Source organism: Mesocricetus auratus, unplaced genomic scaffold (genome assembly GCF_017639785.1).
Source record: "Mesocricetus auratus isolate SY011 unplaced genomic scaffold, BCM_Maur_2.0 Super-Scaffold_100028, whole genome shotgun sequence".
NCBI lineage: Eukaryota > Metazoa > Chordata > Mammalia > Rodentia > Cricetidae > Mesocricetus > Mesocricetus auratus.
This window is the reverse complement of record NW_024429209.1, coordinates 2,691,254-2,717,428: the sequence shown is the minus strand read 5'-3', so window position 1 is coordinate 2,717,428 and position 26,175 is coordinate 2,691,254. Positions and strand designations below refer to the sequence as shown.

General features: G+C 46.8%; 1 protein-coding gene across 8 annotated transcripts in view; it reads right to left on the bottom strand.

The window, feature by feature from the left end:
* Cnbd2 (cyclic nucleotide binding domain containing 2) overlaps positions 1-26,175 on the bottom strand; it is a 56,673-nt gene that overhangs the window by 19,551 nt on the left and 10,947 nt on the right. For 3 of the 8 annotated variants that reach the window (XM_040732824.1, XM_040732826.1, XM_040732829.1), the window contains 6 exons: positions 19,442-19,579; positions 17,094-17,147; positions 14,268-14,431; positions 10,483-10,639; positions 9,918-10,067; positions 8,044-8,184 (listed from right to left, as the gene is read on the bottom strand). In XM_040732824.1, the coding sequence (XP_040588758.1) occupies positions 8,044-8,184; positions 9,918-10,067; positions 10,483-10,639; positions 14,268-14,431; positions 17,094-17,147; positions 19,442-19,579 (804 nt within the window). Of the gene's footprint in view, positions 1-8,043; positions 8,185-9,917; positions 10,068-10,482; positions 10,640-14,267; positions 14,432-17,093; positions 17,148-17,571; positions 18,035-18,062; positions 18,264-19,441; positions 19,580-23,657; positions 23,879-26,175 lie in introns of those variants that run through there. The other 5 variants (XM_040732828.1, XM_040732825.1, XM_040732830.1 and 2 more) reach the window with 5 other exon arrangements.

Sequence of the window (26,175 nt, the reverse complement as noted above, 5' to 3'; positions counted from 1 at the left end):
TTATGTGTGTACCTGCTTGTCTGTACCCTAGGAGACCAGATAATGTCATCAGATCCTTGGAAGTGGAGTTGTAGGCAGGAGTGAGAGCTGCCTGATTTGGATGCTGGGAACTAAACCTAAGTCCCCTGCAAGAGCAGCCAGTGCAGAGCCATCTCTCCAGGCCCCAGAAAACATTTTCTAGAAGATCTGGCTGTTTCTAATTTGCCAGCATTATCCTGTCTATAAATTTATTTTGCTCAACACAGCAAAGGCCTCAGCTGAAAACACAAAACTTCCACCTTTCCTAAGTCCAATGCTGGATAAAACTAGGAAAGTTAGTGTTCTTCCTTCTCTATTCTAAACCTACAGACTTATGCTACTTCTAGATGACCTGAGAAAAAATGACAATGTAAGCCACTTACAGTGATTGTGTATGCCCTGCACGGCAAGTGAGTCTAATATTCATCTTTAATTCTTTTTGTTTGTTTTTTGAGACAGGGTTTCTTCTCTGTGTAGTCCTGGCTGTCTTGGAACTTAACTCTGTAGACCAGGCTGGCCTCAAACTCCCTAGTGTTGGGATTAAAGGCATGCACCGCTGTAGGAGGAAAACAATGCCGCCATTAACCATGTGACTTACTAGAGGCGCATACAGATGAGGTAATAAAAGAGCGGTTTACCACAGCACTAACCACACCCACTTTAGGCATGACTAAAGACTTATATGGATGGACGTAAAGATGTATATGGATGTAGGCGGTGAACTACGTCACTAGCCAGGCCCACTTTTGGGCATGGCTAGGGGGCCTTACGGGGCGGGGGGGGGGGGTATAAAAGACTGAACAACGGAAGTCTTGGTCTCTTTTTCCGGCTTTTGGCTTCCAGTTCAGCGGTGGAAAACTACTCGGCTCATCTGGGTTACTTGTTTGGTATCTTGTGAGTAATTTCTACAATAAATACTTAGTTTTACTTTCAGTAAGTGTGTTGTTTATCGTTGCAGCAGTGGGTCGGGACTTTTCATCTCTGAATTGGACACAGTCTCCTTATTTGCTTGGATCAGTTTCCTTAGAAAGGGAGCTTGTGATGGTCAGAGTGAAAACTTTAAAAGCCAGTTTTTAATTCCCAGAATTCCCTTCTCCTGCCCTTCTGATGCTGGGAGTTTGGATAAAGATAGGAGTCTCTAGACCAAGAGTGGTGGTACAGCAAAGGTTGAGGCAGGAGAATTTCAAGAGACCCTGCCTAAAGAAGAAACAGGAACAAAGCAATCCTAGCATATGTGGGTGCCTGGGCTTGAATTCCAGCAGCAGAAAAAAAACTGCTATATTCCTTTATTTCCTATCTCTGTAGAAACATTTTGCTTCTTAGTAGGAACTCAAAGAGACACAGAAGGATGGATCTTAAAGACAGGCTACTATTGGTAAGGGATCAGCCATCTAACAAACTCTTGCTGTATGCCAGGCACTATCCTTGGGGCTTTATTCAATATTCATTCAACAAATACTTCTCACCCAAGAACCACAGATGCAAGAGAAACAATGATTCCTCTTGGAAAAGTCTCTCGTAAGCCTTTTACTGCATCTGATACTCACAGAGAGAGGTCCAGACATGTGTCCCAAGTGGTCCAGAATGGATTGATTATGGGCATTAATTGTGCTTGAGATACCAGTGGGAATCCTATTCCCAACCTCCCTCACAAGAAATCAGCCACTGGCGGCTGGCTTCATCCTCTAGCGGCAGAAAGCACAGGATGCTGAGGATGTCTGAGTGGGCAAAGAGCCAGCTACACAGCGAATAAAAGGGAGAAAACAGAGCGGCCCCTTCAGAAGAGCAGGGGCATCTCAGTCCCAGTCAGAGGACACACAGGATCTGGTGTGCGGTTGCCTGTTCTGAACTCTAAAAGCCACAGACTAGAATTGTTACATAAACCTTCATATTAAAGGCTAGATTTTAGTAAAACACAGTAAGGAACAAACTGAACTCCACTGCTGGCCCAGGGTGCCCTGCCTACAGCCACACTGCGGCCTTTGTATTACTTCCCTGGAAGGTCACAGCACTTACTCCCGTGCAGAGTTTGCTATGAACCAATCTTCAGGGAAGGACAGGAGTGTCCCTTTTAAAAAGTACTATAGTGCTGGTCTACAGAACGAGTTCCAGGACAGGTTCCAAAGAAATACAGAGAAGCCCTGTCTTAAAAAAGCCAAAAAAAAAAAAAAAAGTACTATGGTGTACTTCAGAATTCTTGAAACTTTGTCAACTACCAACCCTCCTTCCTGGACTTTTGGATTTAATAGCTCGGGGAGTGGGGGAGCTTGAGAATTTTCATGTATATTTACTCATTGGAAAAATAATTATGGTGCATCTTGACAATGAAATATTATGCAACACTAAAAACACATCCATTCAAAAAATAAAAATGTCTTAAATGCAAACTTCTAAGTCAATCTGAAAGGTAACATACTCTATGATTCCAACCTATGACATTCTAGAAAAGATGAAGCTGTTGAGACAATAAAAACAAACCTAAGATTTCTGGCTGGGGGCGGGGGAGGCATAGGTGGGATAAGGTAGTTTTAGGATAATACAATATGTTCACTAAATAGATTCATAGACTATTCAACCCAAGGAGGCTGTCCTGAACCTCTATGTAGCCCAGGCTGGCCTCAAATTTTGAAGCAGCCGGGTGTTGGTGGCACACGCCTTTAATCCCAGCACTCGGGACGCAGAGGCAGGTGGATCTCTGTGAGTTCGAGGCCAGCCTGGTCTACCAAGCAAGTTCCAGGACAGCCTCCAAAACAATACAGAGAAACCCTGTCTCGAAAAACCAAACAAACAAACAAACAAACAAACAAACAAATTTTGAAGCAATACTCTTACCTCAGTATCCCAAGTGCTTGGATTACAAGAACCCAGGCACACGCCGCGGCACATGGATGACAAGTGCTTGGATTACAAGAACGCAGGCACACGCCGCGGCACATGGATGACAAGTGCTTGGCACACGCCGAGGCACATGGATGACAAGTGCTTGGCACACGCCGAGGCACATGGATGACAAGTGCTTGGCACACGCCGAGGCACATGGATGACAAGTGCTTGGCACACGCCGCGGCACATGGATGACAAGTGCTTGGCACACGCCGCGGCACATGGATGACACTCTGTTTTGTTGTTTTGCTTTGAAGCATATGTCATAGCCCACACTGACCTCAAACTCCCCAGACAGCTAAGGATTACTCTGAACTCCTGGTCTCGCGCCCAGTGGTAGGATTATAAAGCTGCCACTGTGCCTGGCAGAATTCGTGTTTCTCATGAGGCCCTGAGTGTGGGTGCTGGCTAGGCTGTGCCACCTTTAGGAGTCCTGGATTGGTAGATGAATATTAACCAGGGGAGCATGTGCTTAAAAAGTTATTTTTTAAAGATCTCTTACTATTTTAATCGTGTGTGTGTGTGTGTGTGTGTGTGTGTGTGTGTGTGTGAATGCAGTTGCTAACTGAGGCTAGAAAAGTGTATCAGATAACCTCCGAGCTGATGCAGGTGGCTCTGAGCCATGCTACATGGGCACTGGGAACCCTACACAGATCCTTTGCTAAAGCAGTACATGCTCTTAACTGCTTACACATTTTTTTTTTGGTTTTTTGAGACAGAGTTTCTCTGTGTAGCTTTGGAGCCTATCCTGGTACTCGCTCTGTAGACCAGGCTGGCCTCCAACTCACAGAGATCCGTCTACCTCTGCCTCCTGAGTGTTGGGATTAAAGGCATGCGTCACCAATGGCCAGTACATCTCTCTTTTTACAAAAAACAATTTTGGGCCGGGCGTTGGTGGCGCACGCCTTTAATTCCAGCACTCAGGAGGCAGAGGCAGGCGGATCTCTGTGAGTTCGAGGCCAGCCTGGTCTACCGAGTGAGTTCCAGGACAGCCTCCAAAACAATACAGAGAAACCCTGTCTTGGAAAAACCAAAAAAAATTTTTGATTATTAAATAATTCCTATTGCAAGATTTTATGAATTCAGTGGTCCCATTTTACAGATGAAAAAATGGAGATGAAAACAGAGCAAAAGACATTGCAGCTGGCCATGGTGATGCCAATGTATGATCTTGTAATCTCAGTGCTCAGAGACTGAGGCAGAGGACAGAAAGTTTAATCCAGTCCCTTTTGGACGGGAAGCCAGTTGTTTCAATTCCAGCTCCCTACAGCAAAGGTCCTGGGGCTCTCTGAGCCCCACGGATGGATGCATTTAATGAGGTTGAGTCTGGGAGGCGCCAGTATCCACTTGATTACTCCTGCACCGGCTGTGGGACTGACTTCCTCTTTGCCCTGTGTGTCGGGTATCTGCAGCTCAGGAACTGCTTCTGCAGGTTATTACACCCCTCCATCCTTTCACAAATCTGCTTCCTACTTAACAACCCTACATGAATTTCTTTTTGCTCCCTGTTAGGCAGACTTAATTCTTCCCTGCTGGGCCAGGCCCCTGAAGAACAACACTCCCCCTAGTGGTGCTGCTAAGCTTAACAACAGGGAAAATACATGTTCATATACATAATTTCAGGCCAAGTGTGGGGTACATGTACTTCCAGCATTGGAGGGGTAGAGACAGGAGGATAAAGGGTTCAAGGCCACCTTGGACTGCATAGGGAGACCCTGACTTCAAAATAAAACGATGGCAGATGTATGAAAATGTACAATTAATATAAACTAACTTTTAAAAAGGGGTGAGGATGTATATCAGTGATAAATCCCTTGCCTGCTCTGTGAAGGGTCCTGGGTTCAGTCGGCAGCACAGCAAAAATGGGGGGGGGCCAAGACCACTTATACAGAATAAAATCCACACACTATAGAAATTCCATATAGCCCACCAATCCTCGGCCACTTTTGATGGGGCTATCTGACCTCCTCGCCGATCCATCCTCACAGACCAGTCATGATCTGACGAATGAAGCTGAAGGCAGCATTTCCCTAGTGAATGTAATCAAAACCTCATAGGCTGCCTACTGTCTGACCACTCCCACCCTCACATGAATGATGTTCAGTAAACTGAGACTTCTTGCAGCTTTCACACCTGCTGTCAATGATGTAAACTCTTTGATGACCCAAATAATAGAGGGACACATCCCACAGCACGAATGTGGAGGTCAGAGGACAACTTTGAGGAGTCAGTTCTCTCCTTCCGGGCCAAGTGAATTCCAAGGTTTGAACTCAGGTCATCGAGCTTAGTAGCAAGATACTCACCGAGTCATCTTGCTGGCCCTGAAATCAGTTTTGTATTTAATGCTCTCTTAGAACACCATGGCCCTAGGTTACCGAAGGCACTAGTCATTTTAGATTTAGGCACAGAAGTCATCAGGAAGAGACGGGCGTTGGTGGCGCACGCCTTTAATCCCAGCACTCGGGAGGCAGAGACAGGCGGATCACTGTGAGCTCGAGACCAGCCTGGTCTACCGAGCGAGTTCCAGGACAGCCTCCAAAGCCACAGGGAAACCCTGTCTCAAAAAAACCAAAAAAAAAAAAAAAAAAAAGAAGTCATCAGGAAGAGATCTCTCAAATCATCCACTCAGGAATTGACTGGTCTGTCCCACCTGCTTGTTTTGTCCTCCTCCTCTTGGTGTCTGAAAACAGCTGGTTCATTTATTTATTTACATTTTGAAACAAGGTTTCTCTGTGTAACAGCTCTGGCTGTCCTGGAACTCACTTTGTAGACCAGGCTGGCCTTGAACTCACAGAAATCTGCCTGCCTCTGCTGGGATTAAAGAAGTACCTCGCCACTGCCTGGCTTCAGCTGGTTCATTTATTTACTCTCTTATATACTCTGCCATGTCAAGCTTTGACTTCCTTTCCCACTGTCTTCAGAACCAACAGAACGCCTGACACACAGCAGACACTTGAAACAGTACTTGTTCAATTATTATTTACTAAGTGTCCTGTCCTACCCTTTTCCTAATCACTGCATGAGTGGGAAGGGCCACTGATGGTTTCCATTCATTGTCTCATGATAGAATGGAAATGTTCTCTGGAGTTCCTTCCCCAAATCAGTCTGTAATCGCATCATTGCTACAGTTTCGGAGTTTGGGGGGGTGAGTAACAATTCTTTTGTGTGTGTGGAAGAGAAGAGGCAATGGCAGATCCCCCTTTACTTCAGGGGTTCATTATATTCAGGTCATCCTTTGATCACTGTGTAACGGCCTTTGCTGTCCTGGAACTCAACTCAAAGAGATCCGCCTCTCTCTGCCTGTCTGCCTCTCTGCCTCTGCCTCCCTGGCGCTGGGATTAAAGACATGCACCAACACTCCCAGTCCCATTTTAATTTTCTATACCCCATTGAGATGACCTTTTACTATATAATGACTAATATTATTTACTGTTTCAAAGTCTCTGCAAGACAGGCTACACTGAGTGTTCCTCCCGCAGATGAGCCATGTCCTTGGTCCCATCCTGTAGTGACCCACCATAAACTTCTCTTTCCTCCTGGGTAAGGACAAAAGCATTTGTTTCATGTTGTGGGAATGCCCCCACACTGATGCTCTCTCTTAGTATCTTCACCAGTAAAATCAAGGCTTGGACAGTAAGAGTCAGTGTGCTGCAAGTCCACAAAATGAACCAGACCAGTTTTTTTGCTCTGCTTTTGACTGGAGGCTTCTGGAGCTGTTTGCAGGAGCTGCATGAACCCAAAAGAGCTCCAGATGTTATCTTATGTCTCCTATGTAAGTACTCTAAGATGTCTATAGATGCTATTATTTGCCAGTAAAGTTATCAATTAAACAAAAAAAAAATAAGTGTTGTGTTACCAACTCATAAGATGCCTGAAAAGGTAACACTCAGCTCAGGCCAGCCCATACAGCCAGTCCCGTTCCTGTCAATCTTGTGCTTTCCTTTGATCTCTGGGATCAATACCTGAGGTTTGTCTTCCTCTTACCCCCTTGAAGCTCCCCCTTCTCTAGTCCTTAGAAATCACTCACATATACCCATCCCTTGGCACTTGGCAATGACAACTTTGTCTGTGTTCCAGATCCAGTGAAGGAGACAGAGAAAATGAGTCTTCTCTATCTTTGTCTCTTCTCACATCCTGGACCAACATATCCTTGACAAAAATGCACCTAATCTCTTTGGTGACTTGCAGGGTAAGGAACTGGCTGGTCAACTCCAGTCCCAGTTCTGGAGAAGGGCACTGGAGTTGCTCCCCCACCCCCGCCCCAACTCTGTGATCTTGAACAAACATTTCATAGTCTGTGCCTCAGTTTACTCTTCTGTTAAATGAGAACGAGGTCCCTACCAACTTCTGGGAGGTCACTGTGTGACCGAACGAGACACAACATGTCAAACAAGCAAGAACCTAGCTGTAGTTACTGTAGTTACAGTCACCCATACACTAACAAACCAAGAATATCAAGTGGAACGCTTCAGAAATACACAAATTGTAAGTGTGAAGTTGTGCACCCTTCTGAGTGCCTGCCTAGGTAACAAACCATCATCAGTATATCCATGCTGCATATGCTACCTACCTGTGAGGGACGGACTTTATAGCTCTCTGTTACCAGCTCAGCTGTTGTAGTCCCACAATGCTATGGTCAAGTAACTTGATTTTACTTAGCAGCAACCCAAAGCACAAAAATTGCGATTTCGTGATACAAATATGACAAAGAAAAGCTATAGATTATTTTCTTTATATTCCATCTTACATCATCACAAAAAGGGTGAGGATATAGTATTTTGGTATTAACAGTTCTATTTTATGCTAACTTAATCTCTTACTGAGCCTAACTTATAAATCTGAATATAGGAATGCACATAAAGAAAGGTGTAGTCCACAGTTAGGTCCTATATATAATTTTCAACGTTCGAAATGCATTCCCATCCCTAGCCCAAAAACAGGGCACACTGTACACACCCAAGATTACAGAAACCCTCTGAGGCAAGTGGACCATGCTTTGCAGGAGACCTGAAGCTAGAACATGGGAGGCCAGAAAAGGACATGAACCGCACATATTGCAGAGCTGACTCAAACCATGTCTGTCTGGCCAAAGGCTTCAAGTCGGACCTGCTCTTCCCAGCTTTGTGCCCCACTCTCTCTCACCTTGCAGATAAATGTGATAAATGACGAATCCACAAAGTCTTTTGTCACCAGCTGTCCATGTGAGAACTTCTCTACTCTCCCCAAGGCCACCAGCTGCCAGAGTTTCTCATCAGGCCACGACTGGAACAGCTCTAAATTCCTGTGGGGAAAGGGAAGCCTATTAGAATTTAGCATGGGGTGTGGGGGGTGAGGGGGTGGGGCAAGGGGGTGGGGTGGGGGTGGAAAAATGGTTCAATGGCTAAGAGCACTTGACTGCTCTTCCAGAGGTCCCAAGTCCAATTCCCAGCAAGCACACAGTGACTCACAGCTGTCTGCAATGGGATCAGATTCCTTCTTCCAGTGTGCATGAAGACAGAGCACTCATACACATAAAATATGTAAATAAATGAATATTTTTAAAAAGGGGGGAGAGATGGCTCAGTGGTCCAGTGGTTCTGAGTTCAAATTCCAGCAACCACATGATGACTCACAGCCATCTGTAATGAAATCTGGTGCCCTCTTCTTGTCCACAGGCATATATATATGCAGACAGAACACTGTATGCATAATAAATAAATAAATCCTTCTTAAAAAAGAACTTAGCGCCCAATATTAGAACAGTGCAGAAGGGGCCTTATTATTTGACTCTTGAGAAAATGACTGGGTGAAGGACCTCACCACACCACACGCAGTTGCTTCAACCCAGTCTATGGTCATCGTCCTACATTTCCTCAAGGCCCTCCCTTCAGCTAAGTGTCCCCTCCCTGCTGCTGCACAGACAACCCTAGAGCTGCCCAGCATCTGGCTCCTCCCACTCTGCTCATCCATCCAGGAATCTTCTTTCTGTCTCCATTTCTGCTACTCCCTACAACTCTGGCTGACAAACTCTTCCCACAGCAAGGACCAGCTGGTTCTTCCTTCAGCATACTGGCTTCTTGGTTCCCAGCCAAGGGGTCCTGCCCTAACTTTAGGTCCCGGAGCTAAGTCTCTAGCTGCCTCTGGCCAGTGAGCTTCAAACATTGAGCTCTGAGCCTGGGGAGAGGCTAGATGTCTGGAGTCTTTTGGAGTTGTTTAAAGGCTCACTTCAAAGCGGCCATCTCATCCCTGACCTCATACACTGTGAGTCACAAGCTGCCTCTCTCTGTTTAGTGGTTCTACAGGGTTTGCTAGCAATGATGGATTTCCCTCAGTTCTAATGTGATGGGCTCAAAACTCAACAGACTTAGGTTGACTGAGCTGGTTAACTCAAGTTGGTTCAGGCATCAAACATGCTAAGTTCATGTCTGACCATTACATGGGACCAGAGTCCATGCCCTTGACCTTGGAAGGGTATCTAGAAAGGAGGAAGGGGAGGAACATGCCCAAAAGATGATAGCACCTACTGTGTGCTATAGGATGTTGAGACCCTGTCACTTTTATTTTTATTTTATTTTTAAATTTTGTTAATTTATTTTGGTTTTTCAAGACAGGGTTTCTCTGTGGAACAGCCCTGGCTCTCCTAGGGCTTGCTCTGTAGACCAGGCTGGCCTTGAATCCACAGAGATCCACCTGCCTCTGCCTCCCAAATTCTGGGATCAAAGGCATGTGTCACCACCACTCAGCTTGACCTTGTTACTTTTAAATCAGACATGGTGTGTGACCATCTTGAGCCCTGATGCTCTCATCCACACACCAAGGAAACAAGCTCACAGGATTGACCATGAGACTAGACAGGAAACAAGTACAAAGTACTAGCACCCTGCCTGGCCCTGCAGGGATGCCTGAGCTGAAGGCACACTTGGATTGGCTAGATAGAGAAGTTGGGTAGGATTTTAGAGCACCCCCAACAGCACCACTAGTATGTTTCCAAGCAAGGGCAGAGCCAAGCCCTGATATGAATGAGGCAGAGTTACCTAAAAAAAATTGTACCGATAGCGAGTTTCCTTCTGGATTTCTTCATCCAGCTTATTTGCGAGGAAATCCTCCCGGTCAACAACTAGGAATTCTGTTTCCTCCATACAGACCACTGTGGCCCTCCTTACTGCAGTACTCAGAAGGCCCATTTCCTGGTGGGGGAACAGGGACAGGGCAAGTATGAGTCCACACCCAGCTTCCCACCATGGCCCTTTCTACACCCCCCCCCCACCCGCCACTGCTAGTTCCCCTTTGTTTGTGGAAAAGAGGAAATAAGTGTAAACAGGCCAGAGACAGGGAACTTAAAAAGCCACTCTATTGAGTCTATGGTATCCCTGTGTCTATGGGGAAAAACGGAATATGCTCCTACAGTATCAGGTGAAGAGGTCAGCTTTGGACAGTGTGTAGTCCAGCTCATCGGCATTTGACAGATAAGGGCCCTGGTGTGCATGTGGGCCAGTGACCTGCACTAAGTATAAAGCAGGCAGGGCCTGGCTAAGAGGTTAGAGCAGGGGTCCTGTCATACCCCGACCCCAGCCCAGGCAGTGAGGCCCTCCTCTGGCTCACCCCAAAGCAGCCACCCTTGTGCAGCAGTGTTGGATGAGGGTCCAGGAAGGCACTGCTCCCGTCTTCATCGTCAGTCACGGCCACCGTGCCCAGATAGATGAAATAAAAACTATTGCCTCTCTGCCCCTTCTTGACGATCACACGCCGGCGACCAAACCTGGGAAAGGTTTGATTTCTAATCAAGATGCTCCAGACTCAGTGCTATGTACTCTGGGACAGAAAGGCACAGCCTTGGGATAGAAGAGACTTCAGAATGCCTTCACTCACACCTAGCCAGTCTCCTGCCTCAGTTATGCTGAGGCTTCCTGGAAGCAGCAGCTACTTGGGTTTGCCTCACTCTTGGTTAAGCTTAGCATCTGTGAGTGCTCCACTGGTAGCACAAAATAAAAGACTAGAGGTACCCAACGCAGCAGACACACGGAGAAACCGAACAGTGATGGGCACTGGCATTAGAGTCACTCCAGGACCCACCTGAATCCTGGTTCTGAACCTGGCTGTGTGACACCAAGCAGGTCATCTCTTTGAACCTCAGTTCCTCTTGTCTGTGAACTACAGGTGACATGCCCAGGAAGAGACAGATAGAGGGGCTGGTGGAACTGTGTGAGGATGGAGACGCCAGATGCCAAGTCTGATAACACAAGCTTGTTATCAAGGTCCCATATGGTGGAAAGAGAACTCATTCCCTCAAGTCGTCCCCTGACCTCCACACAGGTGCTGTGCATGCCCTTCCCAAATAAGAAGGGTAGCTCTCCACTTTATTTGGGGCACAGACACCCAAGCCTAGGGCAAGTAGGATTTGTTAGCAGTTCTTAAACCCAGACCCCACTGGTGATTCAAGGCAAAGCCAACCCAATGGAAGGAACTAAAGGAAGGGAGAAAGGAAGGACGAAAAATTCCAAGTCTGTCCCAAGAGATACTCTTTCCCACTGGAGTCAGAGTGAAGGTGGACATTAGGGACTATGATTGTGGCAACCTTGGAGGAAGGTTGCGCTGGGGTCATGGGCCTGTGTAGAAATACACAGATTAGTAATTAAGGGTTAATAATTCATGGAGAGCTAGTCAACAAGAAGCCTGAACCATTGGCCAAACAGTTTTCTAGTTAGTAGAAGTCTCTGTGTGTTTATTTGGGGCTAAAGGGGCTGTGGGACCAGGTGGAACAGATACAAGTGAGTTTTAAAGTCAGCCAGGACAACTTAGTAACACCCTGTCTCAAAACAAAAAATATGAAAAGGGCTGGGGGTGCTCTTCAGAAGAAGAGTGCATGAGTGTGAGGTCCCAAATTCAATCCCCAGCACTAGAAGATAAACAGGCAGACACAGTCCTGCTTGCACTGACCTGCTAAATCTAGCTGAGACTGACTTCCAGATGAGCCTGGAGGACTTCCCTGGGGCTGAGTTTTCTTTTTAGCTGAAGACTTCAGCCTAAAAGGTTAATTCCTGGTCTGTCCCAAGAATGACTAACAATTGGCAGTGGACTCTAAGGACCATCACTTGTGCACTCTCCCCCCAAATCTCTATTCTTAATACAATCAGCATTATCATTATTTCACTAGTGAAAATTCCAAGGCTCAAAAGGTTGAGTGGCTTGCTCAGAGTCACACTGGGACAGATGTGGCATTATCTGCTTGCTCCACAATTTTTCCCTCTTGACAGCACTCTGCCAGCTTGCCTGTCTCTTTTTTTAATCTTCCTTCCTTCCCTTTTCTTCTTTCCTTTCTCTCTCTTTGTCTTCCCTTTTTCTTTCCTTCCTTTCTCTCTCTCTCTCTTTCTCACTTTCTTCCTCCCTTTCCTCTGTCTCCCTGGCACTCTCATTCTTTTCTTCTGATATGGAATCCTCACAGTGAATTGTTCTTCTCCCCTGGACTTGAACAAAGCAAACAGTTCTCCCTGTCTGGAATGTCCTGGTCTATTTATCTCTGTTACACAGAGAAACACTGTCTCAAAAAACAAAACAAAAAATGGGGGGGTGTGTGGACTAAAACTTCACCTACCCCTGCCCCACATCTGTGCTATACAATATAAGTAAGTACATCTTTATTCAGGCAGTGAACCCACAGGACCCAGGAGGAGGTCAACATTTCTAATTAAAGATGTGATAAATGCATTTTTTTGAAAAATCTGCAACAACTTCAACATTACGTGAAATGAAGTATGTTTTCTTGTGTGCGTGTATACACTTGTTTACTTGTGCACGTGTGGGCACGGGAGTGGGTACACATGCACGTGGAGGCCGGAAGATGTCTCTCTTGGTCATTCTTTTTGTTTTGTTTTGGTTTTTTGTTTTTTTGTTTTCAAGACAGGGTTTCTCTGTGTAGTCTTGGCTGTCCTAGAACTGGCTCTGTAGACCAGGCTGGCCTTGAACTCACAGAGATCTGCCCGCCTCTGCCTCCTGGGATTAAAGGTGTGCATCACCACCACCTGCCTTGGTCATTCTTCACTTTATGTTTTCATTACATTTATCCATTTATTTACCGTGTGTGTGTCTATGTGTGTGTGTATGTGTGTGTGTATGTGTGTGTGTGTGTGTGTGTGTGTGTGTTTGTCTCCTGCAAACTCTAATTGGAGTCTGAGGTCCACTGTAAGGTATTAAGAGTAGAACTTAACCCCAACCCTTAGGAGGTCATTAGGATTAGACAAAACTAGGCCAATGGCATAGCTTAGTGGGAGAGCATGGTCTTAACATGCATAAGACTTTGTGTTCAATATCCAGCACCAAGGGGAAAAAAATATTGGACTAAATTAGCAGGGTGAACCCTCACCATCAAATACTGGTAGCTTCTTTTTTTTTTTTTGGTTTTTTTTTGGTTTTTCGACACAGGGTTTCTCTGTAACTTTGGAGGCTGTCCTGGAACTCACTTTGTAGACCAGGCTACTGGTAGCTTCTTAAGAAGAAAGACCAAAGGTTCCCTGACTTTTACCATATTGTGGTGGTATTTTGTTTATGATCTAATAAAGTTTGTCTGAAGATCAGAGTGCAAAGCTAGTCATAGCCATAAAGGCCAGGCAGTGGTGGTGCTATTCCAGCATTCTGGAGGCAGAGGCAGATGGATCTCTGTGAGTTTTAGGCCACCCTGGGCTACATGAGAATGAATCTGTCTAAATGAGAAACAGAGATCACACCTTTAATCCCAGCACTAGCAGGTGGAGAAAGGAGTGATATGACTAGGCACAGAGAGGACTATAGGGTGGGCAGAGATAGGAGCTCACTGCAGTCTCAGTGGGTTCGAGCAGCAGTGCTGTTGGGAGCAGTCTGAGGTTCGGTGGATCACCCCTTTGGTCTGAGCCTTGGTAGAGGTGAGAATTCTCTAGTGGCTTGGATGCTTTACTTTTCTGATCTTCAGCTTGAACCCCAATATCTGTCTTGGGTTTTTATTATTTGTGCTATGCTGTATGATGCTTAGGGCTCTTCCAGCAAGAAGGGCATCACCAGATGTGGCTCCTTGCCCTTGAGCCAGACCATTAGCTAAGTCTCTTTCCTTTATAACTAGCCCAACTGTAGCATTATTAGTCACAGAAAATGGACTAAGACAGTGACTAGGATGAGTGCTCTCCCTCTCTGACCCTCACTCTGCATCTGGAAAGTGTGTGAGTTGGACTAGATCAGTTCAGCAGCCCTGTCAGACCATTTCAGACTCCATGACTCCTAGACTCTCAGAAAGTGACTAAGCTATGTTGCTGCCCTCACCAGTGAGCACACGGGTGACCTGCCATGTCTTTTCCATCTGGGGGCCTCCTGACTAGTCCCACCCTAATCTAGGAGCCAGGGGCTGTGTGCCTCTCACTGACCTTTCAAAGCGCATGACCTTGGCCAGGAGCAGCTGCAGAGCCTCTGCATAGTTTCGGTAGCAGTCTAGAACCTGAAGAACATTGCAGAGGGCTTGGATCTCCTGTTCTGTCCTCCAGGATGGCTTCTTCTGTGTGATATAAATGGCCCGTGGAGGGAAGTGACCCTGGGGAGACATGGCCAGAAGATTCTAGCTGGCAACTCTCCATATACTGATTTGATGCTTGCCTGTTCTACACACAGTAGTGACTCACATAGACTGAGGGTTGTGTGTCAACCATCAAAGCGAGCATCTACACACCCATCTCACTGCATCTTCACCCAGCCAAGAATCGTATCCATTGGTGCAGAAACTCAGAAAATAAATAGCTCTGCCCCCTGCCAAGGCAGGGTATGGGCTATCCTTGCTCGAGGACCTCATGGTCCTCAGTACAAGCATACTGCAACTGGGGGACAGCTGCTTGTCTCAGTAACCCATTCTTCTGTGTAGGGACCAGTGAGACCCGACCCATTGGACTATCACTATAGGCGACACCAGCCACTGTGGACATTCCTTCTGAAGCCTCTTCCTTTTCTTGACTCCTATGCACAGAGTGTCCCTCAGTTCTAGAATTCTGTGGTGTTTACAGAGGTCCCTGGCTTCCCCTGAGTGAATCAGGGCAAAATTTTGGTAATCCTTCCATGCCTAGTGTCAGACATTGGCTCATCTTAGAGACTGAAGAAATGCAGACTTTAGAAGATTTCCTTACAATGCTTCACACAGTGAGAGGACTCGAGAAATCAGACTGTGTCCAGGAGAGCCATGTAACAGGACCCATACCTCCAAAGGGATGGCAGTGGGACATGGGATGGGTCCAGGTGGCACTAGTACTAGTTATGAAGTTCTGTTCTCCCTCTGTCCTCAGAGAAGAGTCCAAGTGGCCTCTACAAACCTGGGCCAAGCCCAGTCTGAACCAGTGAGAATGTGATTGGTTCATTTACATTTAAAATTGGATATTAAACTTTTATTTAATATCCAGGATTTGGTGGCTAGAAAAGAGGAAGGTGCTAGGCGTGGTGGCCCTGCCTTTAATCCCAGGACTCAGGAGGCAAAGGCAGGCAGATCTCTGTATGTTTGAGGCCAGCCTGATCTACAAAGTGAGTTGCAGGATAGCCAGGGCTACACATGGAAACTCTGTCTCAAGAAGAAGAAGAAGAGGAAGAGGAAGAGGAGGAAGAAGAGGAAGAGGAAGAAGAAGAGGAGGAGGAAGAGGAAGAAGAAGAAGAAGAAGAAGAAGAGGAAGAAGAGGAAGAGGAAGAGGAAGAAGAGGAAGAGGAGGAAGAAGAGGAAGAGGAAGAGGAGGAAGAAGAGGAAGAGGAAGAAGAAGAGGAGGAGGAAGAGGAAGAAGAAGAAGAAGAAGAAGAAGAAGAAGAAGAGAAGGTAATAATGATACCTGAGCAGAGAGAACACATCACACAGCCCTAAGATCCACACAGACATAAAGGCCTTCTCTTGTCAGAGCAGAATTATACATGAAGGACATCCAACACAGGAGGGGACATGTATGTCAGCATCCTCAGAGAGCTCAGGGCCAAACCAGAATTCACCAACAGGCCATGCAGTTTCCCGCTACCCAGTTTCCATCTCCTCTGGCTGGGCCCATCACAGCCTCCATTTTGCTTTCTGCTGATTTCCATAAGTCCAAACCCAAAACTCCCCCAGATTGGCCCTCCTTGGTTAAACAATGGTAAGCCAGGGCCAGGGGACAGGATCGTTGTGATCAGAGATGGAATGGCTACTTCAATGTGCCACAAGGGCTGGCAGAGCCTGAACTAAAACCAGCATGGTGCCTGCTTCTTCCAGCCTGAAACAGACAGAAGAGCAGACCCACTCCGACCCCCACACAGGGAGAAGTCCATGCCCACACACCTCCAGACCCACCCTGAACCCCACACACCTCCAGACCCACCCCAACCCCCACACACCTGCAGACCTACCCGACCCCCACACACCTGCAGACCTACCCCGACCCCCACACACACCTGCAGACCTACCCCGACCCCCACACACCTCCAGACCCACCCCAACCCCCACACACCTGCAGACCTACCCCGACCCCCACACACCTGCAGACACACCCTGACCCCCACACACCTCCAGACCCACCCCGACCCCCACACACCTCCAGACACACCCCGGCCCCCACACACCTGCAGACCTACCCGACCCCCACACACCTGCAGACCTACCCCGACCCCCACACACACCTGCAGACCTACCCCGACCCCCACACACCTCCAGACCCACCCCAACCCCCACACACCTGCAGACCTACCCGACCCCCACACACACCTGCAGACCTACCCCGACCCCCACACACCTCCAGACCCACCCCAACCCCCACACACCTGCAGACCTACCCGACCCCCACACACCTGCAGACCTACTCCGACCCCCACACACACCTGCAGACCTACCCCGACCCCCACACACCTCCAGACCCACCCCAACCCCCACACACCTGCAGACCTACCCCGACCCCCACACACCTGCAGACACACCCTGACCCCCACACACCTCCAGACCCACCCCGACCCCCACACACCTCCAGACACACCCCGGCCCCCACACACCTCCAGACCCACCCCGACCCCCACACAACTCCAGACCCACCCCGACCCCCACACAACTCCAGACACACCCCAACCCACACACCTGCAGACCTACCCGACCCCCACACACCTCCAGACCCACCCCAACCCCCACACACCTCCAGACACACCCCAACCCCCACACACACCTCCAGACCCACCCCAACCCCCACAGGGAGAAGTCCGCGCCCACACACCTCCTCTGCAGCAAAGTCCATCGTATCAAATGTGATCCGGCTTTGCTTCCTTTTCTGAAAGAAAGGAGGCAGAGAACGGAGAATCAGTAAACCTGACCCCGGAGTTCTGCTTCGGAAACCTTCTGTCTACCTGGGCCACTGTGATAGTAAGCGATGGGAAACCTCCAACCAGCTAGCCGGCCCTTTCTTCATCACCTTTCCCTCCAAATCCCTTACTCAGCCCTAGCGCAGCATCAACATATTGTGAAGGTGGAGGGAGGGGCAGGGTGGAGAGAAAGAAATGACAGTGGGGAAAAACAAGAATAAGGCAGAAAAGGAAGAGGGCAGGAAGCGAACGGAAGAGATAGCGCAATGGAGAAACCAGGGACAGAAGGAGGGGCGGGTGAGGTCAAGCTTTGTTCAGTTCTATAGTGACTCAAACGCGGCTCTTCTTCTATCACTGTTTAGTCAATAGGAGTCCCATTCTGGAAGAACTTACCTAAGATCAGGCCACATAGAAAGTAAGTGGCCAGCTGGGTGGTGGTGACTACCCGGCCTTCGGGAGGCAGAGGCAGGTGGATCTCTGTGAGTTCGAGGTCAGCCTGTCTACAGAGTGAGTTCCAGGGCCAAGGCTCCACTAAGAAACCCTGTCTTGAAAAACAAAAACAAAAGCAAAGTGGCCAAGCTGGAGCATGACCAGGAAGAGGACAAAAGAACTAACCCAATCCGGTCTCCTACCAGACGAAGGGAGGTCGCAGAGGTGAGAAAGCATACAGGAAGAGGCAGGTAGAGAGAGGTGGCCAATCCAATCCAGACAACATTTCAAATGGCTCCCTAAAGCTCAACTGGGTCCCTTGCCTGCTGTGAAATGCTGTCGTCCCGGCACGACTGCCATTTCCACCTCCATGTGAGCAGCTGCCACTACTCACTGGAGACCCTCGGATTGCCTGTGGGGCCCCAGCGGGGTGGGGAGGAACATTAGACCCTCACCTGAGATTTCAGCTCCCCGCCTGTACCGCAGGCTAGCGGAAAGCGGTCTGTTCCACCTGCACGCGCTCTCCAGGGTGCTAGAGCAGAGTTTGTGGAGGGTGTCTCTATCCAGCTATGAGGGAGTTGTCATCCATACTGGGGTGCGGCTTTTCGGTGATGTGGCTGTTTAGAGGTGACCCGTGCTCCTATGTAACCTGTCTCTCGAGCATCTAAACACAAGCTTAAATAAACTCAGTGGTTCACCAAGCTACTGTTGAGTGGAATCCAAGCTTTGCTCTGTTGTTGGTGCCCTATCTGGAGGAGGTAGAAATTTGTTCCCATCTCACCAGGAAAGGTTTACACAACATTGCCTTCACCCCATCCCTCTTCGTTTCTCAACTCAAGTGGTGTCCTTGGGGAAGCTCACAAAGGAAGAGAGAGAAGCTCAGAAATAGTCACATACTCCATGGGAAACTAGCCTCTAGCTCTCCCCATCTGGCCCAGTATTCTAGCCCAGCTATTCAATCAACAGCCACATGACCCCTCTACTGGAGGCCACTCTGACTGGGCACTGTGGTGACAAAAAGAGCTCATGATTTACTATTGAGATAAGATATTTTAAGCTGGGACCTTCTTTATCCTGAAAATGAGGTCAGCATGGCAAATGGGGACCTGAAAATGTCTCCTTCCTTTGGTAAAGAGAGTGCACACACACCTTAAAACACTCAGAAAAATCCCGGTTCTGTTGTGGCCCCCTTCAGGCTTTTGTGACTATGTTGGAACTTTTTTTTATGTGCACTGGTGTTTTTCCTGCATGTATGTCTGTGTAAGGGTTTCAGATCCTTAGAACAGGAATTACAGACAGGTGTGAGCTGTGTGTGGTTGCTGGGAATTGAACCTGGATCCTCTAGAAGAGCTGTCAGTGCTCTTAAGCACTAAGCTATCTCTCCAGCCCTGTGATTACAGTTGGAAAGCATACTGTGCCTCCCTCGCCCCTGGTGTTTCATTCCACCTGAGGGATGTGTGTGAGCAGTACACTACTGGACTCTACTTCCACAAGGAAGGGGAATGTGGACAGGAGCCCCCTTTCTCCCTACTCTCTGTTCTGCCCTAAACCTAGGACAGTGGGGCCTGCTGCTGTCCTGCACCAGAAGCCTGCCTTAGCCGGCACCGTCTACCACAAGGCCATGAACGGATATCTAATTCAGGGTTCAGTCTTTGACAGCCCACTTGCTTGACAATGTCACCTCTCCAATGCCAGGCTGGGATGAACAGAGGCGGTGGTTGGATTTCACACATCTGCTTTCCCTTATCTTCTCCCACAGTTGCCTTTGAGCGAGGACTGGGAGATGTGGTACACCCATTAAATCCCAGCAGCCCAGCTTAGCAGAGTGACTTACATCCCAGAAGGAGAAGATAGGATACCTCCTGTGAATAGGCTCGATGATCTGATACTCCCGGAAACCCTTGAGACCTTGGCGGAACATCTTACACACTCGAATCATCATGATTATGTCCATGGTGAGCTGGTACAACCCCTGTGGAAACAGTGAACCAGGTCCATGAAAGCCATTTGCCCTCGGCTGGGCAGCTCTAAACAGGGCAGAATAAAATGGGGTGAAAGGCAGGGCTGTGCTGGGACAGTGGTTACAAATGCAGAAGGTTTGTTTTGGGGTTGGGGGCAGGGAGGGGGGGGTGCTAGGGATTAAGCTAGGGCCTGGAGTATGCTAGGCATGAGCTCTACCACTCAGCAGCCACTCCAATCTCTCAGAAAGTTTGAAAACCAGTTGAAATTTTGTTGGTAGCTTTAAACTGACCTGGGTTGGGGGTAGACACTCAGGGCATCCTCCCCACCAGGAGCCAATTGTTAAACATTCACTGTGCACTAATGGTTTTTTATTTTTGTGAAGAAAATAAAGAATACAAGAAGTGTGTGTGTGTGTGTGTGTGTGTGTGTGTGCGCGCGCGCGCGTTTTGAACATGGAGGTAAATGTCACAAGCGAAGAAATGTGAGTGGCTCTAGAAGCAGAGGTATTCAAGACCTCTGGACTGGTTCTCTGGAGCCTTGCAAAAGGAATGCAGGCCAGCAGACATTGCTTCTTATTTTGTTTATTTATTAGTGCACTGCTTATTTTCCTGTTTAATGGCTGATTAAATTTAGGGCCTTGCCTATGCTAGCTAACGACAACCACTGAGCCACATTCCCAACTTCTGACACCATGATCTTTGCCCAAAACGACCTCTACTGTATTGACGGCTAATACATCTACACAGTTTTAAGTAACTAAGTTGTGGTGCTTTGGGGCCAGCAAGATATGCCTGGCTCAGCGGGTGAGAGCACTTGATGACAAACCGAAAGACTTGAATTTGACACCAGGACCTACAGGGTGAAAGGAGAGAAGTGACCCAGCTTGTCCTCTGACCTCCACATGGGCAACATGGCATGCACACACAAGAGCATATACACACAAATAAATAAATATACACATACATAAATACGTGTAATTCAAAATTTAAATTGTGGTGGTGTTTTACATCAACAATAGAAAGCTAATATCTAAGATGAGCCACCTGTCATTTCCCTGGGGACGTGGAATTGGACTGAGGACAAACAGGTCATCCATCTCAAACTGAATTTGGGAGTCAGGGCAGACATCTACTAGCCAAGCAAATGTGTAGAAGCGGGGAGGGGATCCAGAATGCAGAACACTCTAAAAGTCAAACATTCAAAAAGTCAGTCTCCTGAGGAAAACAGGAATGGAGGATATTTTAGATTCTAAAATTTAGAAGAGAAATTCAAGGGACATTTATTGACCCTTTGAGTCCATGATAACAAACTACAAAAGGCCCTGAGGGCCACTCAGTCAGTAAAGTGCTTGCCATGCAAGCATGAAGATTCATCCTCAGCGCTCACATGAAAAAGTCAGTGCAGTGATCCGTGCTGGTGACACCAGCTCAGAGGAGGCGTAGACTGGCAGATCCCGGGTCCCACTGGCCAGCCAGCTAGGCATGCTGCAGGCCAATGATAGACCATGTCACAAAAATCCAACAAGACAGTGCTTCAGGAACAATACCTTAAATTGACCTCTGACCTCTACACATAAGCACCCACCACCCTGATACACTTTTTTTTAATGGTCTCATTGCTGGGCGGTGGTGGCACATGCCTTTAATCCCAGCACTCTGGAGGCAGAGAGGCAAGTGGATCACTGTGAGTTCAAGGCCAGCCTGGTCTACATGGGACTACAGTTATGGACAGTTGTGAGCTGCCATGTGGGTGCTGGGAATTGAACTCAGGACCTCTGGAAGAGCCCTAGTGCTTTTAATTACTGAGCAACACTCTAGCCCTATTTATTTTTTGAGACAATGTCTCACTATGTAGATTTGCCTGGCCTGGAACTTATTTTGTAGACCAGGCTGGCCTTGAATCTACAGAGCTCCACCTGCCTCTGCCTCTGCTGGGATTAAAGGTGTATGCCACCACTGCCTGGCATCTATGGCCAATTAGCTCTGCACTCTGGTCTTCAGGAAAGCTTTATTTGTTATAGTATAAACAAAACATTACCACAATTCGTGACATTCTTTTAGTGCAGTTTGTCTTTCCACTTATATTTGCTAGTAACAGAAATTTGTAAGGTGAAATTTTTATTTATTTATTTATTTATTTATTTATTTATTTATTTATGTTGCTTTTTCAAGAAAGGGTTTCTCTGTGTAACAGCCTTGGCTGTCTTGGAACTCACTCTGTAGAACAGGCTGACCTTGAACTCACAGAGATCCTCTTGCCTCTGCCTCCCAAGTGCTAGGATTAAAGACATGTGCCACCATAGCCTGTTGTAAACTAAACTTTAAATTTAGTTTTTGCACAATTTATTTAATTCACTATGTATCTACAGGCTAGTTTCAAACTCAAAGCAATTTTCCTGCTTCAGCCTCCAAAGGGCTAGAATGTTAAGCATGTACCAATACATCTGGCGAGCCTTCATTTTTTTTAATTATGAAAATTTCCAAATATAAAACTTGAAAAGCTATGTCTAAGTCAGGTGGTGGTAGCATACACCTTTAATCCTAGCACTAAGGAAGCAGAGACAGGTAGATATCAGACTTCAAGGCCAGCCTGATCTACAGAGCAAATTCCAAGACAGCCAGGGCTACCCAGAAAAACCCTGTCTCCAAAAACAAAAAGAAAAAAGAAAAAAAAAGGAAAAAAAGGAAAAGAAAAAGAAAAAGAAAGAAAGAAAAGGAAAGCTATGTCTAATGATTGCTCATTAGATTTGCCAATCAATGTTCTGCCATATTGACATTTTGAGCTTTTTGTACAGGTGCTGGTCAGGGGGCTTGCTGTGTCTCTTAGTAATATGAGAAGCTACGTCCACAAAATCTGACCAATCTAGCTACCTAAACATGAGCTGAACAAGGACATCAGCAATCCACATGGTAAAGCAGACAGAGGAGAGCCATAAGGCTTCAACCCTACACAAAGAACGACAGGCAACTAAGTAATGCTGAGGACAGGAGAGGTAGTCTTCCCCGGTGTGGTAGTTTGAATGTAATTGTCCCCCATAAGCTCATTGGGAGTGGCACTATTAGGAGGTGTGATCTTATTGGAGGAAGTGTGTCACTGTGGGGATAGGCTTTGAGTTCTCCTATGCTCAAACTACTTCCAGGGTCAACGTCAACTTCCTGTTGCCTGTGGGATGTAGGACTCTCAGCTATTCCTCCAGCACCACGTCTGTCTGCTCGCCGCTATGCTCCACACCATGATGCTGGTGCACTGAACCTCTGAGACTGTTTTCCTTCATAAGAGCTGCTGCGGTCATGATGTCTTTTCACAGCGATAGAAACCCTAACTAAGACACCCAGGGAAGCATGCCAATTGTTTATTTAATATCAAATGGCTAGCTGTGAAAATATATACACGCAACATTATACAGATTGAACAAGTTATACTTAGAAATATTTATGTATATACATAAACACATATGCATGTAGCAACAATAATGAGAAAAGTGGCCATGAATTTGAAAGAGCACAAGGAGAGCTATGTGGGAGGGCCTAGGGGGAGGAAAGTGAAGGGAGAAGTGACAGAATTATAACATAACTTCAAAATACAAGTACTTCATTAACAATGCTAATGCTTCCTGAGTATAATTTACTATCATTGGGTCATTACCCTTTTCTCACCTATCCTCAGCAGAGATGTCATGTAGATGCTAACATCATTGCTCTTTACAAAGGAGGAAAGCAGTACAGCAGACCTAGTTATGTGCCTAAGGTCGCATGACTGGTAGGTAGGTGTTAGGCATCTAAAGCCAAGCAGCCTGGCCCCAGAGTCCAGAGCTAACGCTCTTACTCATTTCTTTCTCTCTGCTCCGGAAAGAATGGGTAAGAGCATGACCTCAGAGCTCATCCAGGGGTAAGAGGCTACAGAGCAAGGATCTTAACTCAGTCCTGAGCCTCTCTAGGGCTCTGTTTCTTTGTGACAAGCTGTGAGTCCAAGAGGTACAGGGTGTCATCACCCATCCACTGCCTCCCCTACTCCTGCCTCTTCCTCGATGCCTGATCCTTTAAATCTTCTGCTTCAGAATTCCCTCCCTAGCCGGTGACCCGCCTCACCTCTTCCACCTTCAGGAGCTGCCAGCTATGAGACATCATTCTTTTCCTCATGGTTCCTAAGTCGGCAAATGGCGCAACTGGGCCCTTTGTCTTTCATGTAGAAGACAACAAATCTTCACCTATGCATTGTAGAAACAAACAGCTTCCCTCAATGGCAAGGCAATAACTGCTCCTCACTCCCCACACCCTGCCAACAGCAGCCAGAAGCCGGATTCCACGAAAACGTTATTCTGAGAATCTACTGATGTCACAAGGGGAAATTCTGGATGGAAGAGGAGGCAACAATATGATATCAGAATCTAATATTTATTGAACTATCATGGGCTATATCCTGGCAACCAATATGAGGGACCTTAAACCCAACCCTGTTCATGAAGACACTGGGGCTCAAGATGGCTACATGACTACCAGAGTCATTGAACCATCTTGAAGAAGGTAAAAGTTTCCCAGCTGCAGGTAAGGACATTCAGCAGTCAGCTCAGTGATACTGAGACTTAAAACACACTAGGGAATGGGCCCACAGCTTTGTCCCAGAAGTCACTATAAATCAGTACAATCAGGAAATTCTTCAACCAACTGCAAGATCAAATGTTGAAGGACCTTGGTAAAGTAAATGACTCTGTGGTCCTAAGAGCAGAAAAGAAAAAGACAACAATTACTGCCCAGTACTTGCCTAGGTTGCTATACTCCCTGATGACAACTATGACTATACGAATTCAGGCATTACCCTGGCTTGCCCCTGTCACCTAGAAAAGCACCCAGGCAGTACTCTGGTCAGCCCAGGGTTCCATGGTTGCCTAGCCTGCACAAAGGTGCAAAGGGTCTCTTTACAGCAATAAAACCCTAAGACATACTTTTACAAAATAAACAAATAAATTAAAAGATATACTTTTACAACTTTATGTGAGTCTATATCTATTTCATCTATAGGAGTTATGGTGGGACTAGAGAGATGCCTTAGCAGATAAAGAGCACTCATTACTCTTGCAGAGGACCTGGATTTGGTTCTCAGCACCCACGAGGTAGTTCACAACCTGTAAGACCAGTTCCTGGGGATCCCAGATCCTCTTCTGGCCTCTATAGGTTTCTGTACACACATGGTACATATGCTCACACAGAATTGCACACATACACAGAAATACAAAAAAAGAGCAGCTACTTTTAAAAAAAAGAAAGAATAAACATTACAAAATGAGAGAAAGAATGAGGCAAGAAACAAGAAAAATAAATGTCAGATGATTGACACAAAACAGGAAAAAGGAAATAATTAACATGAAACAGACGCTAATCACGAACAGCAGAGAATTCAGGCTTGGCACGTTTAAAGGAGAGACCCAAGACCAAACAAAGGCAGAACAGTCCATCGATGAGATAAATGCAGGAGATTTCGGGAAGTGAAAGTCATTTTAGAAAATCGGCTACCAGCCGGGTGGTGGAGGTGCATGCCTTTAATCCCAGCATATGGGAGGCAGAAGCAGGTGGATCTCTGTGAGATCAAGGCCAGCCTGGACCACAAAGCAAGTTCCAGGACTTGCTCCATAGCTTTAGAAACCCTGTCTTGAAAAACCAAAAAAAAAAAAAAAAAAAAAAAAGGAAGGAAGGAAGGAACTCAGTTGCCTTGTTGACAACCAAAGATAGGACTGCAAAGAGCAAATGAAGGACGGGGAAGTAAATAAGAAGGATCGCCAGGATCCTGGGGTGTTGCACACGTGTAGACAACCTGCTTTGTACATCCCCAGATCTGAGAAAGAAAAACATGAGCAGGGCCAAGAAATACTATAGCCACATGTGTGGGAGTGGAGAGGCAGGAGATTAGGATAAGGGCTTTTTGATTTTTCTTTTTTGTGTGTGTGTGTGGTATTTGAGGTTAAGCCAAGGACTCTTTAAGGGAGCTCTGTCAGTCAAGTGCTTGCCCAACAAGCATAGAGACTTGAGTTTGATCCACCTATGTAAAAAGTCAAGTGTGAAAGCACATGACAGTAATCCCAATGCCTGTTGGGAAGGCAGAGAGAGGTGGATTGTTGAGGTCTGCTGGTCAGCCAAGCTAGCCTAGCCTACATAGTGAGTTCCAGGCCAATGAGATCTTATGTCCTCTTCTGGCCCCTGCATGGTGTACAGAAATACATTTGGGCAAAACACCTAAACCCATAAAAATAAATACATCCCCCAAACAACAACAAAAAGAAGATGGATGGCTCCTGAGGAATGACACCCAAGGTTAGCCTTGGTTCTCCACATGTATCCATACACACCCACACCAGTACACATATGAACACACACACAAACAAACATAAGCGCATGCGTGAGCGCACGTGCATGCACACACACACACACACACACACACACACACACACACACACACACAAACCCATCAAGGGAAAAAGATTGATGGTTCAGTGGTTAAGAGCACTGGCTGCTCAAGTAAATGAAAGGAAAGAAAGATAAAAACATCTTTTAAAGATTTAATTTTTAAAATTATGTGTAAGTAATTGGTGGAGGTGGGTAAGTGCACTTGAGT